Source organism: Brachyistius frenatus, unplaced genomic scaffold (genome assembly GCF_029030835.1).
Source record: "Brachyistius frenatus isolate BFR_SWC_R1_liver_20210118 unplaced genomic scaffold, ASM2903083v1 Contig_400, whole genome shotgun sequence".
NCBI lineage: Eukaryota > Metazoa > Chordata > Actinopteri > Embiotocidae > Brachyistius > Brachyistius frenatus.
Window position 1 is genome coordinate 6,587 of NW_027210999.1, and position 15,914 is coordinate 22,500.

At 45.9% G+C, this 15,914-nt stretch overlaps 1 protein-coding gene across 1 annotated transcript in view; it reads right to left on the reverse strand.

The window, feature by feature from the left end:
- Positions 1 to 593: 593 nt before the first annotated feature.
- Positions 594 to 15,914, reverse strand: part of raph1a (Ras association (RalGDS/AF-6) and pleckstrin homology domains 1a) — a 76,393-nt gene continuing 61,072 nt past the window's right edge. The window contains 11 exon segments of the mRNA XM_069724855.1: positions 594 to 2,703; positions 2,706 to 3,453; positions 7,382 to 7,512; positions 7,621 to 7,741; positions 9,152 to 9,250; positions 9,554 to 9,664; positions 9,778 to 9,921; positions 10,084 to 10,149; positions 10,258 to 10,379; positions 12,557 to 12,641; positions 13,663 to 13,737. Coding sequence (XP_069580956.1) covers positions 1,094 to 2,703; positions 2,706 to 3,453; positions 7,382 to 7,512; positions 7,621 to 7,741; positions 9,152 to 9,250; positions 9,554 to 9,664; positions 9,778 to 9,921; positions 10,084 to 10,149; positions 10,258 to 10,379; positions 12,557 to 12,641; positions 13,663 to 13,737 — 3,312 coding nt within the window. The 3' untranslated portion in view covers positions 594 to 1,093.

A 15,914-nucleotide genomic window follows, 5' to 3' on the forward strand; every position in this document is an offset into this window, starting at 1 on the left:
CACTTGTTCTCAGGCATCCGTTGGACGTCTCTCTCTGAGTGGACACGCCCCCTTAATAACTAACTAGCAAAGTGATTGACCAGTCACTACAATGACACCCACGACAACGATTTATTAACTAGCAAACTGAGCTGGATGTAGCTGGGGAGCTCCTCGGTGTCCGAGCTGTCAATCACTTACCTGACAAACTGTAAAGCTGAATGATGGAGACTTCACAGAGAGAAAACGCTGGCGCCCTCTAGTGTAATGCAATGGGATTGATTTTAAACTGAGCACCTCTGGTTGAAGCTCTATCGGGAAGCACTTGTTCAGCGTGTCAGTCTGCATGTCAGGATTCAGTCCGACCCCCCTGAAGCCACCAACCAATCAGCCATGAAGCCAAAACATTTGATGAAATGATTCCAAACAGTGAAACTGGCTGCATGTCCTCGAAACCCCCAACACCTCTTACCTTTTAAAATAATTATTATAACAATATCTTTCTAGTATTAAATAATCTTATATAAAAACACACACACAAAAACAGTTTGAAATGAATGGCAATGCTCCCCCTAAGAGTGCCCCCCCCCCCCAAGCCCTCCCAAGCCCCCCCACACACACTTCACAACATACATTTCTGTACACGTCGTCCCACGGTCCCATCTCCCATCTCCCATCCCTCCAGTGAACCCCCTCCCCTCCAACAGTAATGCTACTTCCAGCCACGGCTCCATGCAGTACCTCTTATTTTGCAGCATAATGTCTCTGTTGCCGTTGTCATTCAAGTCTTTTGTATATTTCAATGCAAAGCTGCACAGACATGGTGAAAAAAGCTCGATAGGTGATGTTTCTTGCTTGCTTGTATACATGTCATGTCATTGGATTAAACATGTATTGATAATGATAGCAATAATGAGGTTAATATTAACAATCATAATCTTAGATTAGGAGTAGGAAACACGTCTTGCTACTTGCTCGGAATCCAAGGAAGGATGTTTTAGGATGAGGACAGATGGACAAGTCAAGACAGACAATAATTATTTCTTATCTGCAGGAACGCTGGGAGCTAATTGGTCAGTTCGTTTCATTCGGCGCCGCCCAGTGTCCGTGCTGCCTACCAATCACTGGTCAGTTTGGTGCTTTGGTCCCGTTTTGGAGGCGCGGGCGGCGGGCCTCGCCGCAGTGTTGCATAGCCTGAGATGTTGGCGTGTTTGGTGGAGTGGGAGTGTGTGTGGTGGCGAGACAAGGTTTGGGAGTGTCCACGGACACCCTGCTGCAGGAGCTCAGGGGGAGGAGGCGGGAGGAGTGCCATGTCGTCCATGGTGCCCACAGGCTCCATTTTAGAGGAGGGGATCAGGTGGGCGGAAGTGAGAGAGCCGTGGCGAGACACCGACTTCCTCTTAAGCGTGCGATTAAGGTCTTCCAGGAAGTGAGGCTTCAGTGCCAGGGAGCACGGCCCTGCCGATTTTGGGGAGGTGGGGGGAACAGGAGAGGAGGAATAAGAAGACAGGGAAGGAGGCGGGGTCTGAGACAGAGGCAGTGGTGAGAGGGCCATTGAAGTGGTATTGTCATACGGGCCCGTGTTGCTGGTTCGCCGGTTCAGCGTCGGCGGAGGGACTGTCCCCTTTTTCAGCGAGCCTTGTTTCCAGGACGACGACGACGACAAGGACGAGGCCGCCGACTGTTGAGGAGGCTGCATCTGAGGCTGGGGGTTCACCACAGCGACCTTCGGGGGGTGGTGGAACTCTGAGGGGTGGGGAGGAGGAGGGAAGAGCTCAGAGTCACTGGGGGGAGGTGGAAAGTAGTCAGGTGATGAGTCGAGGTGAGGAGGCTGAGAAGGGGGAGGTGGGGGAGGAGGGGACGGGAAGTCGGAGGGCTGATGGTGCTGGCCGGTCTGCAGCCCCTGGAGGGCCAGCGGTAGGTTCGCCAAGTTCAGCTTCCCTGGCTTCGGAAGCGGAGCAGGAAGTGCGGAGGACTCTTTAGAAGGAGAGCCTGTCGCTGAAGACGAGCTCGACGACGTTCCCGTTTGAGGTCCTTGGCCAAATTTGCTGACCAGGTTTTCCACCTTCTTGGTCCACTCATCCTGGGTCTCGCCTGATGAGCCGGACCGGATGGAAGAGGCTCTCTGTGGGGTCGGCGGAGGGCCCTTCTTCGTGGAGCCCGTGGATGAGGTGGAAGGCGACTTCTTTATGGGGGAGCCCGTCTTGGAGGAGGAGCACGAAGAGGGAGGAGGAGGGAAATCTCCGAGGGAGCTGTCGGGAGGAGGTGGGGGGAACTCTGGAGACTGCGGAGCCACAATGCCTCCTGGCTGCCACTTTGGTTTGGCTTTAACCGCCGGAGGAGACTGAGGAGCAGCGAACCTGGATCCTTCCATGGAGTTGGAGGCAGGCAGAGGGGAGGAGGCGGAGTTTCCTGGGAACTGATTGACAATCTGTTTGACCAATGAGGAGGTAGCGGCCGCAATGGAGACAGAGGAAGAGGTGGAAGAAGGAGAGATGGAAAGATTTTTGGAGGAGAGGCTGTGCTGCTTTGGCAGAGTGGGGGGGGGTTGATTCGGGGAGTGTCCTGTTGAGAAACTCTGCTGCTTCCTGACCGAGCCGTGTCCGATGTGTGGCTGCGTGGGGGACACGGGGGAGAGGGCGATCGGAAGGGAGGAGGGACCCGAGGGTTTGGGAGCCGTCTGAGGGGGAAACCCACCGGTGAAGGTCTTGGGAGGCGCAGGGGCGCATTAGGAGACAGAGGCCGGAGATCTTGCAAGGAGGCTGGAGGAGAAAGCTCGGCTGGCGGAGGAAGGGGAGAACCATCCTCGGAGCCTGCTGGGCTGAAGTCGTACACCATGTTGGGAAACTTCTGGGCCAGGAAGTGCTGGAGGCCAGTGTTGCAGAGTTGAGGGTTAGCGTCGGGGGTCGGCTCTGGAGGAGGAGGGGGCGGTAACCCATTGGCCTCCAGACTCCCCGGTGCAGGAGGTGGGAGGTAGAAGGGCTCCTGCTCCTCCTCCGGGGGGGGTGGGGGTGGGAGAGCAGAGGGACTCGGTGGGCCAAACTTCAACGCGGCCATGGCCGAGCCAGGAGCCGGAGCCGTGGGTGGAGGAGGAGGGGGCGGAGACGGTGGTGGTGGAGGGGAGGTGCTGTAGAAGGCTGGAAGGGTGTTGTAACTGGGTTTGCCTGACTGTACGGGGAGGGAAGGGGGGGGGGGACCCGCCTGCTGTGTCCTGGACTGGTTCTGACTCTGCAGACGAGCCAGTGTGCTGTACTTCACATATGAGGCGGCAGGTGCTGGCAGATGGACCACGCTCACAACGGGGGGCGGAGGTGGAGGTGGAGGAGGCGAGGGCGGTGACGGGGAGGAATCCTCCGATGGCACGAGGCCGTCGGTGTAGCTGGTCCGGGAGGGAGAAATCTGAGGCTGAGACAGCGGAGAGAGGGTCGGTATCTGCAGAGGGATGGGCCTACTGATAGGGTCGATCCTCATCATCTGGACAGAGGAAGAGGAGGAGGAGGAGGAGGAGATGGAACATAGAGGAGGACACGTGAAGAGAAGGAAGTAAAAGAGGTCAAATCAGTAACGAACAGCTGAACCATTTTCATGCTTCTGAAAACGAAACAATCCAACACAAGATGCAGGAAGTCAAACAGCCGAGCAGTGAGAACACAACACGCCGTCCTGCAATCAAACCAGACGGAGACGCTTTCCTTCACTGCTGTCAGCCACGTTAGCAATCAAGGCAATATATAATAATAATACAAATATATAATAACCTTCCACTTATTAGAGCTTTGTCAGTTTCTCATTGGTTCCTCATTTCTGAACTGTTCAACACAAAACCAACAGTTAACTGGTTTTAAATACTGATTCAAGGTTTCAGACTGGTTTAATCAGTCCTTCGGTGTGATGTTTCATTCCTCAGAAACACCTGCGTAGATGTTAAAGTTCAAGTGATGCTGAGTGGGCAGAAACAGCCCCCATCACCCTGGCTGTTAGTGGTATTAATTACTGTACATTCTGAACTGTCCAAAAACAGACTGCTTCCAACAGTGGGCTCACAAACTATATCAAAATAGTTAAACTGGAACTCAAATCCGACACAAAGGCTCTGCTGGTGTCAAACTTCCACTACAAGCCAGTTTCCAAAACATAAAATGTAAATAAAAGCAGAATGCAATGATTTGCAAATCATGTAAACCCATATTTTGTTGAAAAGAAAATACGTATCAAATGTTGAAACTGAGAAATTGTATTGTTTTATGAAAAATATCTTCTCATTCTGAATCTGATGGCAGCAACAGGTCTCTATAAAGTTGTTCCAGGATCATGTTCACCACTGTGTTGCATCACCTCTTCTTTTAACAACACTCTGGAAACCTTTGGGAACTGAGGAGACCAGTTTCTGGAGTTTTGAAAGTGAATTGTGGTCCCATTCTTGCCTGATAGAGGATTTCAGCTGCTCAACAGTTCAGGGTCTCCTTTGTTGTATTGTTCATGTCCTGATGCTCCAGATGTTTTCAATGATTGACAGGTCTGGACTGCAGGAGGCCAGTTTATCAGCAGACTCTTCTACTAGAGAACCATGCTGTTGGAATACGTGCAGAATGTGGTTGGACGTTGTTCTGCTGAAATAAACAAGACCTTCCCTGAAAGAGACGTTGTCTGGATGGCAGCATATGTTGCTCCAAAACCTGAATATATCATTCAGCATTAATGCTTCCTTCCAGATGTTCAAGCTACCCATGCCATGTGCACTAATGCATCCTGTACCATCACAGATGCTGGCTTTAGAACTGAGCTGATAACAAGCTGGATGGTCCCTCTCCTCTTTAACCTGGAGGATGCAGCGTCCATGATTTCCAAACAGAATCTCAGATTGTGATCCATCAGACCTCAGGACAGTTGTCCACTTCACCTCAGTCCATCTTCAATGATCTCGGTCCAGAGAAGGCGGCGGTGTTTCTGGATCATGTTTCTATCTGGTTTCTTCTTTGGAGAGTTTTAATCTGCATTTGTGGACCCAGCGATGAACTGTGTTCACAGACGATGGTTTTCACAAGTGTTCCTGAGCCCATGCAGTGATTTCCACTCCAGAATAGTGTGTTTTTAATGCAGTGCTGCCTGAGGGCCCGAAGATCACCACCATCCAATATTGGTTTCCAGCCTTGTCCCTTGTGTTCAGAGATTTCTCCAGATTCTCTGAATCTTTTAATGATATTATGAACCGTTGACGATGAAATCCACTAATTCTTTGTAGTTTTACGTTGAGGAACATTATTCTTAGATTGTTGAACTATTTTCCCAAACAGTCTTTCACAGAGTGGTGAACCTCTCCCCATCTTCACTGCTGAGACTCTGCCTCTCTGAAATAATATTTTTACATTCAATCATGTTCCTGATCTGTTGCCATGGTAACCTGATTAGTTGTCAGATGTTCCACCAGGTGTTTTTTTGAGATGTCTTGCTGCCATCAAATTCAAAATGAACTGATATTTTTCATAAAACAATAACATTTCTCAGTATTAACATTTAATATGTTGTTTTTGGTCCATTTTCTTTTAATTAAAATATGAGTTTACATGATTTAAAAATGATTGCATTTTGGTTTTATTTTACATTTTACACAGCATCCCAGCTTGTTTGGAAACAGTGTTGTAGGAGTGTAATTCATGAGGTGTGTTGGTTAGGCCGTTCCATCACACCACAGCGTTAGAAGGAAAATCAACAGTTCAGCTGCAGCCGTTTAAAATCAAGGATTCAGAGCGGACCTCAAACTTCACTTCCATACTGAACATCCACGGTCCATGTTGTTATCGTGGTTGGCTTCCTTCTGACGATTAACAAGCACTTCACCATCATTATAGTTGTAATATCACATTAACAAGTCTCGGCGCTGAACTTTATGCTGAATTCTTTTAAGATTGTTAGTTTACTGGCATGTCTTTTTTTGTCCCCTGATCCTGCAGTTGTCTGATATCTCACCAAACTGTTTATTAACTGAACATTTTAAATACATCTGCCAAAAAAAAAAAGACAAAAAAATTAAATCTGCAAGATCTAACAGATGAAACTTTAACATCTCTACCATCAAACTCAGCAAGTACCAAAGTACACGTAACGATCCAAGGAGAAGGTTTGTCTGTTGTACTCAACACTTTTAACCACAAACACGGAGGGATTTCTGTAAAGGACATGTTCACTGTGCTTTTAGAGCAGGAGACTCTGAACGCTGACTGAAGAATACTTTCTCCTTACAAAGACGTGGCACTAATTCAACTCTGCAGCAACATGTGAAGTCCTGTCATACATCCCATCATCCTGTCAGACACATCACAGCCCGGACAGCTGGTCAGCATCCAGCAGCAACTACACCTCCCAGCTAAACTGAGGTCACTTCAAACACACACAGCTCAGGCTTTAAAAGGCTGCAGCTAAACTTGCAACATGCCTATTACATCACTTCCTGTCCAACCTCCACTCCCCCCTCCTCCTCCTGCACAAAGACGAACTGGCATACGTCCCTTCATCTTTGACCGCTGGCAGGAAAGCAGAAGGGAAACATGGGAAATGTAGTCTAACAGGGAAACAGGGCAATGAGCGAAACGGATGGACAGAGAGAGAGAGAGAGAGAGAGAGAGTGTGTGTGTGTGAGTGTATGAGTGTGTGTGTCTGTGTGTTTGAGTGTGTGAGTGAGTGTGTGTGTGTGTGTGTGAGTGTGTGAGTGAGTGTGTGTGTGAGTGTGTGTGTGTGTTTGTGTGTGTTTGTGTGTGTGTGTGTGTGTGTTTGAGTGTGTGTTTGTGTGTGTGTGTGAGTGTGTGTTTGTGTGTGTGTGTGAGTGTGTGTGAGTGTGCGTGAGTGTGCGTGAGTGTGTGTGAGTGTATGAGTGTGTGTGTGTGTGTGAGTGTATGAGTGTGTGTGTGTGTTTGAGTGTGTGTTTGAGTGTGAGTGTGTGAGTGAGTGTGTTAGTGTGTGTGTGTGTGTGTGTGTGTTAGTGTGTGTGTGTGTGAGAGTGTGTGTGTGTGTGTGTGTGTGTTAGTGTGTGTTAGTGTGTGTGTGTGTGTGTGTGTGTGTGTGTGTGTGTGTGTGTGTGTGTGTGAGAGTGTGTGTGAGTGTGTGTGTGTGTGTGTGTGTGTGTGTGTTAGTGTGTGTGTGAGTGTGTGTGAGTGTGTGTGTTAGTGTGTGTGTGAGTGTGTTAGTGTGTGTTAGTGTGTGTGAGTGTGTGTTAGTGTGTGTGTGAGTGTGTGTGAGTGTGTGTGTTAGTGTGTGTGTGAGTGTGTTAGTGTGTGTTAGTGTGTGTGAGTGTGTGTTAGTGTGTGTGAGTGTGTGTGTGTGTGTGTGTGTGTGTGTGTTAGTGTGTGTGAGTGTGTGTGTGAGTGTGTGTGTTAGTGTGTGTGTGAGTGTGTGTGTGTTTTCATACCTCTCCTTGCGTTCCTCTCCTCCAGGCGTCAGAGAAAATGGAGCTGACTGCGCTCTGGGAGCGGATGTGGCCTGATGATGTCATCTCTGACACGCCGCTGTCTGATTGGCTGGAGTGGTTGGACTGCGACTCTGGAGCAGAAGGAAGTTGTGTAGTTTAACTGTTAGACTGACGATGACGGCTCCACTACTTTCATGATTGTGCATCACTAGTTTTGCAGCGGCAGCAGACCGACCGACCTGGGAGGCTGGAGGAGCTGGACCCGGACTTCATGGAGGAGGAGGAGAGGGAGGACCAATCGTACGCTGCCTCCGACCTCTTCATCGCCTCCTGGAAGTTGATGTACAGCTGCTTCCCATACTGACGGACACAGACAGGTGAGAGGGTTCGTATGATATGCAACTTGATGTATAATAATAACTTTATTTATATAGCACCTTTAAAAACAGAGTTTACAAAGTGCTCTACAGAGAAGCAAAGCACAGTCAAACATAACGTCAATACCGGTAAACATTTAAGAAAACAGGAGGCAAAAAAGACCAAACCATGAAGGTAATGAATACAAGAAAACCAAACAAATAACCAAAACAAGCCAATGGAATAGAAAACAAACAAATAAATAAATGAATAAAATAAACAAACAAAAACAGGGGAACAAAAGAACTGCATAAAAGGACATAAAAGGACGACATCACTTAAAAGCAATTCTATAAAAATGGGTTTTAAGAGAGGAAGGCTGTGGCTCCGATGGGAGAGTGGGTTGCACACTAATCGGAAGGTTGGTGGTTCGATCCCCAGCTCCTCATGTCCATGTGCCTAAGTGTCCTTGAGCAAGACACTGAACCCTGAGTTGCTGTGAATGTTCTCCTGATGGCAGCACCCTGCATGATCTGTCTCATTAGTGGGTGAATGGAAAAACCACGTTAAAGCGCTTTGAGACCGAAAGGTGATAAAGAGCTGTACAAGGACAGACCATTTACCTTTTAAAAGAAGTTAATGATTCTGCAAGCCTCATCTCCTCAGGTAGGTCGTTCCAAAGTCGAGGGGCCCTAATGGCAAAAGCACGGTCACCCTTTGATTTAAGCCTCGACTTTGGAACGTCATGTGACTAACAGATGAAGTCCCCCTTGGTTGGCTGGATGCTGCTACTTCCTGTACTGCGTATAGTTTTAAAGCCCTGTTGCATTTCCTGTTGAACATGTGTCAGACTGTTTTAATCGGCGTTCCGGCCGCCAGAACCTGCGACCTCTCACACCGGAGGAGCCCATCGACTGGCCGCCATCTTGAAACGCAAAGACCCTGTCGGTTCATTTCAATGACAATAAAGGTCATTCAAACAAGATGGCGTCGTGGTCAGTGTTGACAGACAGAGAGAAATGCAGCGTTACTTTGTACAGTTCTGAAGCTGAAACTGCACCCCTGGCTTTAATGGTTCATTAAGTTTAATTATGAATAGATTTCCTTTTATCTCAGTAGACTCGTCTGCCTGCTGCGACTGTCGCTCATCTTCTGTTTCTTCTTCTTGTTTTCACAGTTAAATTAGTTTCTGGTTGGCAGCAGGTTAATCTGGTTGGCAGCAGGTTAATAGTAGACGTTGTCCGGTTTGTTTGATTCTTGATGTTAAACAGGTTTTCTGAACTGTTAGTCAGAATTTTTAATATTTTCTCTGCTGTGCCAAAAACATGCCGAACTGTGAACGTGGTGAACCTGAACGCCCCGAGGACTCATGAGGTGTTCAGGATCACACGTCAGGTGACAGCACATTGTTACCTTGGCAATGCGAATACTGTTGATCCACTGTTGTAGGGTTCTGACATCATCACAGCAGAGGTACTTGATGTACTGGGACTTCTTCTGGATCTGAGGGTGCTACACACACACACACACACACACACACACACACACACACACACACACACACACACACACACACACACACACACACACACACACACACACACACACACACACACACACACACACACACACACACACACACACACACACACTGTATTACTTTACAGGACACTTGTTTAATATTACTACTGAAATTGAACCTGCAACATGGGTTCCTCTCCTTTTAATAACAGAGCTGTCGTGACGGTCTCTGACCACTAGATGGCAGCGGAGGACCACGACCCGGTAATCGTGTCTCACTGAGCTCGAGCTCACCTTCAGCACCATGCAGTAATCTGTTGGAGCCTTGTACTTGCTCTTGTAGTCCTGGCCGTGGTAGACATTAACATGATCCAGCTGGAGGAAACACACCAGGTCCCTGGATGCCTGCACAAACACACACACAGCTTCAACCTACTTTTACATTCAAAAATATGCTGATCAAAAAAAGTGCTGTTGTTGTTCCCACATCCTCATCTCAGCTTTTCCTCGGGACACACCTTGGCCTTGCCCTTGGGGACGTAGTAGATCCCAGAAGCCCTAAGCAGGAAGTAACGTTTCTTCCAGGACTTCTTGCCGTCATCTTTCAGCCACAGGACTCCCTCCATCTCAGGGACGGACACGGAGCTCCCTCCAAAACACTCCTGATACACAAAAACACATTTTTTGGGGAGTGTTTGAATTTTTCTTTGATGTTTTTATGTGAAATGAAAAGCCTGACCGACTGGCGTCAGTGTGACATGTTCATGTGAAGATTTGACAAAGAATGAAGTCGCATTGGAAGAAGGACGATAAAGCAAACTAACCTCTAAAAGAGCCTCTTTGTTCCTCTCAGACATCTCGCATGTTTCCTTCCGCCCCAACAAATAGTTCTGCAGCAGACGGGGTGGTTGTGGTGGGAGGGGGGGTCATACTGGTTAGCAGTACAAAAACACAGGTGGAGTTCAGCCCGTACCTTCATGTGCGTCTGAGCTTCTCACCTGTGGGTTTTTGAACACAGCATACTTCTCAATACGCTCAGTGAACATCAGGCGGTTCTGGCTGTCTCTGGTCCAGTTCAGCAGATTCTCCACCAGGTTCTCATGATCCTCGAAGATCCGCTCTGCACCGAGTAAAAGAGATATCCGACTTCATTTTCAGTTCATCTTTATTAAAAAATATAACCCCTATTTACTTTGACTGTATATAAAAGTGATCTGTAAAATGTTTCTGATGCAGAAGTGTCTTCAGCTGCAATACCAGCGAGTGCCACTAGAGGTCGGCTCCAAAAAGCCTCCGGCTCCATAGACTCCCATTCAACTTCTCTCATCAAATCCAAAGTGAATAAAATGTGTCCATCAGTTATTTCGGTGTTGTTAGCTAAAGTCACTCCTTCTTATTAGTTTTCTGGAGGTCCATCTGAAAATAATCCCTCATTCATTTAATATTAGGTGCTTAAAAAGCGGTATGTTTGGGCGGGTGTCGGTTTGATTGACAGACCTGTGGTATAATCAGGTTCCCGCTACTGGTGGGTGGGTCATAGTGTCCTCTGGGATTGACAAAGTGATTAAATTACACTATTAGTCAGCTGAATGCTGAGACTTCCTGTATCTGTTTCAAATTAAAAGCCCCTTTAGTATTACATACGTGGCCAAACAATCAGTCCCGTCAGTGGACTCTTATGTAACTATGTAATGTTCATTACTCCAGGAAGTAGTCGGACCCTTAGCAGCCACCTAGCAACAGAGAGGATTTCTAGTCTCCAACTGAATAAATACAGAACATAGAAACACTAAACTGCTCAGCTAGCTCAGTCTGGTTGGAACAAAGATATCTGGTGAACAAAGATATCTGGTGAACAAAGATATCTGATGAACTAAGATATCTGGTGAACAAAGATATGTGATGAACAAAGATATCTGATGAACTAAAATATCTGATGAACAAAGATATCTGATGAACAAAGATATCTGATGAACTAAGAGATCTGATGAACAAAGATATCTGATGAACAAAGATATCCATGGACTCATGTGTTTTTAACATTTTACCACCGTGTCATGTGCTCAAACCAAACCGGTCCAGCTAGCCTCCTCTAGGATTGTAAATGCGTGACTATCCGTGGTGTTACGGTACGGGTGCTCGGAGTGACCAAAAAGGACCAAAAGAGACCCGACTTCACCAAATGGGTCATTTAATAGATCTATAACAAGTAGAAACTATATTATATGACTTATTATATGAAACTCTATTCTAATCATATTTTCCCATTGAGGAGGTGGAGGGATATTTGTAGTGATGAGCAGGATGTGATGTCATGATGATTTGACCAATCAGATCTCTGGATCAGAACTACTTGTTGTATAATTCTTACATAACTAATGTGGTATGATACAATATTTTATTCAGCCCGCTGCATCACTTTGCCTCATTATTATTATGTTCAACATCAGCATGGATACAGATTTAGTAGATAATAACAGATGAGGTGAAACCTGAACTGGAGGAACACAGTATGAAGAAATACAGTAATGATGGTGTTGTTCAAATCCAGCTGGTTCTTATCTGTTTTAGGGCCTTAGAAGTAGTTTAGAAAATGAAGCTGTGCAGTTTGTGCAGTTTGTGTTCTCCTGCATGTGAACATGCAAGAAACAAAATACATGCTTCTTCATTTGAGCATGCTTTAGAGACGAATACTGAAAATAGTAAAAGTAAACTGTTAATATAATCATATCTTCAACTGCAAATCCTGAGAAGAATTGTTCCTGTCGTTATGACGATGGAAATAATTTTGCGCCGCTCTGTTTTGTTCCTGTGGGAGAACAGTGACAGGTCAGAGGTTACGGTCTGATAGGAAGTCTGTTTCTTGCCAAAGGGCACCCAGCAGGGAGCTGGTGGTGCCCTGTAAGTAAAAGGCTCCGCCCTCTTCCAATTAAAACAGGGTAGAAGTGTGCTGCAGAAACCTGGGCTGCTACCTCGCTCTTAAAAACACGTGGAATGGATTTGTGTAAAGAAGGAAAGGTTCAGGTTGGACGTGACGTTTCAGGATGACCTGCGATACGTCTCTCTCTTTCATAACGCTGCTGAATGCTGCTCAGCAGAAGCCCTGAAGATGTAGGTTAGATCACAGGCTTCACTGCCCTGGACCTACATAACAAATGAGTTTGTGTGTGTGTGTGTGTGTGTGTGTGTGTGTGTGTGTGTGTGTGTGTGTGTGTGTGTGTGTGTGTGTGTGTGTGTGTGTGTGTGTGTGTGTGTGTGTGTGTGTGTGTGTGTGTGTGTGTGTGTGTGTGGGCTCACCCATCTGAAGCTCATTGATGGTTTCCACCAGTGACCAGTCTGGACTGTAACCACAGTGAGATTTATCCAGCAAACTGTCCAGAACCTGAAGAACAGGAGACACAAGCAGAAGAACTCTGACAGGACTGCAGCTGTTTATGATGCTAGTACCACTAATAATATTACTACTAGTACTAGTAGTACTACCAATAATATCACTACTGGTACTACCAATAATATTACTACTAGTACTACCAATAATATTACTATTAGTACCACCAATAATATTACTACTAGTACCACCCATAATATTACTACTAGTACTACCAATAATATTACTACTAGTACTACCAATAATATTACTATTAGTACTACCAATAATATTACTACTAGTGCCACCAATAATATCACTACTAGTACTACCAATAATATCACTACTAGTACTACCAATAATATTACTACTAGTGCCACCAATAATATTACTACTAGTACCACCAATAATATCACTACTAGTACTACCAATAATATTACTAATAGTACCACCAATAATATCACTACTAGTACTACCAATAATATTACTACTAGTACTACCAATAATATTACTACTAGTACCGCCAATAATGTTACTACTAGTACCACCATTAATATTGCTAATAGTACTAGTACAACCAATGATATTACTACTAGCACTACTACAACCAATGCTATTACTACTAGTTCTACTACAACCAATGATATTACTACTAGCACTACTACTACCAATGATATTACTACTACTACTACCAATGATATTACTACTACTACTACTACTACTACCACCAATGATATTACTTCTACTGCTACCACTACTACTACTACTACTACTACTACTACCAATGATATTACTACTACTACTACCAATGATATTACTACTACTACTACCAATGATATTACTACTACTACTACTACTACTACCACCAATGATATTACTTCTACTGCTACCACTACTCCTACTACTACTACTACTACTAGTGATATTACTAACGGCTGCTCCTACTGGAAGTGATGCTAAATACCCTGCTAGCAGCTGCTTTTCAAACTAATGGCTTCTTCAGCATGATTGTGTTATTCCTGTCAGTGAGTCCCACCTGTCTGACCGTCTGTCTCTCGTCCACCATCATGGTCTTTGAGCTCTCATCCGACAAATGAACACGAATCACCAACTATGAAGAAGAAGAGAGGATGATCCATTCTGCTCGTTGAGGACACGACCGTCACATTCGGTTGTTTTCTCACCATATTAAAAGGAACTAAAAGAAATCACTGGAACACTGAAACACACTCAGCTTAAAGAGAAATGAGCGGCTCACTCTCCCTGAAAGGGTGTGAAACGGTGTGAAAGGGTGTGAAACGGTGTGAAAGGGTGTGAACGGGTGTGAAACGATGTGAAAGGGTGTGAACGGGTGTGAAACGATGTAAAAGGGTGTGAACGGGTGTGAAAGGGTGTGAAAGGGTGTGAAACGATGTAAAGGGCGTGAAAGGGTGTGAAACGGTGTGAAAGGGTGTGAAACAGTGTGAAAGGGTGTGAAACAGTGTAAAAGGGTGTGAAACGATGTAAAGGGTGTGAAAGGGTGTGAAACGATGTAAAAGGGTGTGAAAGGGTGTGAAACGATGTAAAGGGTGTGAAAGGGTGTGAAACGATGTAAAAGGGTGTGAACGGGTGTGAAAGGGTGTGAAATGGTGTGAAAGGGTGTGAAACGGTGTGAAAGGGTGTGAAACGATGTAAAAGGGTGTGAACGGGTGTGAAACGGTGTGAAACGGTGTGAAACGGTGTGAAACGATGTAAAGAGTGTGAAAGGGTGTGAAAGGGTGTGAAAGGGTGTGAAACAGTGTGAAAGGGTGTGAAACGATGTGAAAGGGTGTGAAAGGGTGTGAAACGATGTAAAAGGGTGTGAACGGGTGTGAAAGGGTGTGAAATGGTGTGAAACAGTGTGAAACGATGTAAAGGGTGTGAAAGGGTGTGAAACGATGTAAAGGGGGGTGTGAAAGGGTGTGAAACAATGTAAAAGGGTGTGAACGGGTGTGAAAGGGTGTGAAACGATGTAAAGGGTGTGAAAGGGTGTGAAACGATGTAAAAGGGTGTGAACGGGTGTGAAAGGGTGTGAAATGGTGTGAAAGGGTGTGAAACGATGTGAAATGGTGTGAAAGGGTGTGAAACGGTGTGAAAGGGTGTGAAACAGTGTGAAACAGTGTGAAAGGGTGTGAAACAGTGTGAAAGGGTGTAAAACGTGTGAAACGATGTAAACGGGTGTGAAACGATGTAAAAGGGTGTGAACGGGTGTGAAAGGGTGTGAAATGGTGTGAAAGGGTGTGAAACGGTGTGAAAGGGTGTGAAACGATGTAAAAGGGTGTGAACGGGTGTGAAACGGTGTGAAAGGGTGTGAAACGATGTAAAGAGTGTGAAAGGGTGTGAAAGGGTGTGAAACAGTGTGAAAGGGTGTGAAACGATGTGAAAGGGTGTGAAAGGGTGTGAAACGATGTAAAAGGGTGTGAACGGGTGTGAAAGGGTGTGAAATGGTGTGAAACAGTGTGAAACGATGTAAAGGGTGTGAAAGGGTGTGAAACGATGTAAAGGGTGTGAAACAATGTAAAAGGGTGTGAACGGGTGTGAAAGGGTGTGAAACGATGTAAAGGGTGTGAAAGGGTGTGAAACGATGTAAAAGGGTGTGAACGGGTGTGAAAGGGTGTGAAATGGTGTGAAAGGGTGTGAAACGATGTGAAATGGTGTGAAAGGGTGTGAAATGGTGTGAAAGGGTGTGAAACAGTGTGAAACAGTGTGAAAGGGTGTGAAACAGTGTGAAAGGGTGTAAAACGTGTGAAACGATGTAAACGGGTGTGAAACAATGTAAAAGGGTGTGAACGGGTGTGAAAGGGTGTGAAATGGTGTAAAGGGTGTGAAACAATGTAAAAGGGTGTGAACGGGTGTGAAATGGTGTGAAATGGTGTGAACGGGTGTGAAAGGGTGTGAAATGGTGTGAAAGGGTGTGAAACGATGAGAAATGGTGTGAAAGGGTGTGAAACGATGCAAAAGGGTGTGAACGGGTGTGAAAGGGTGTGAAATGGTGTGAAAGGGTGTGAAACAGTGTGAAAGGGTGTGAAACAGTGTGAAAAGGTGTAAAACGTGTGAAACGATGTGAAACGATGTGAAATGGTGTGAAAGGGTGTGAAACGATGTAAAAGGGTGTGAACGGGTGTAAAAGGGTGTGAAATGGTGTGAAAGGGTGTGAAACAGTGTGAAAGGGTGTGAAACAGTGTGAAAGGGTGTAAAACGTGTGAAACGATGTGAAATTGTGTGAAAGGGTGTGAAAGGGTGTGAAACAGTGTGAAAGGGTGTAAAACG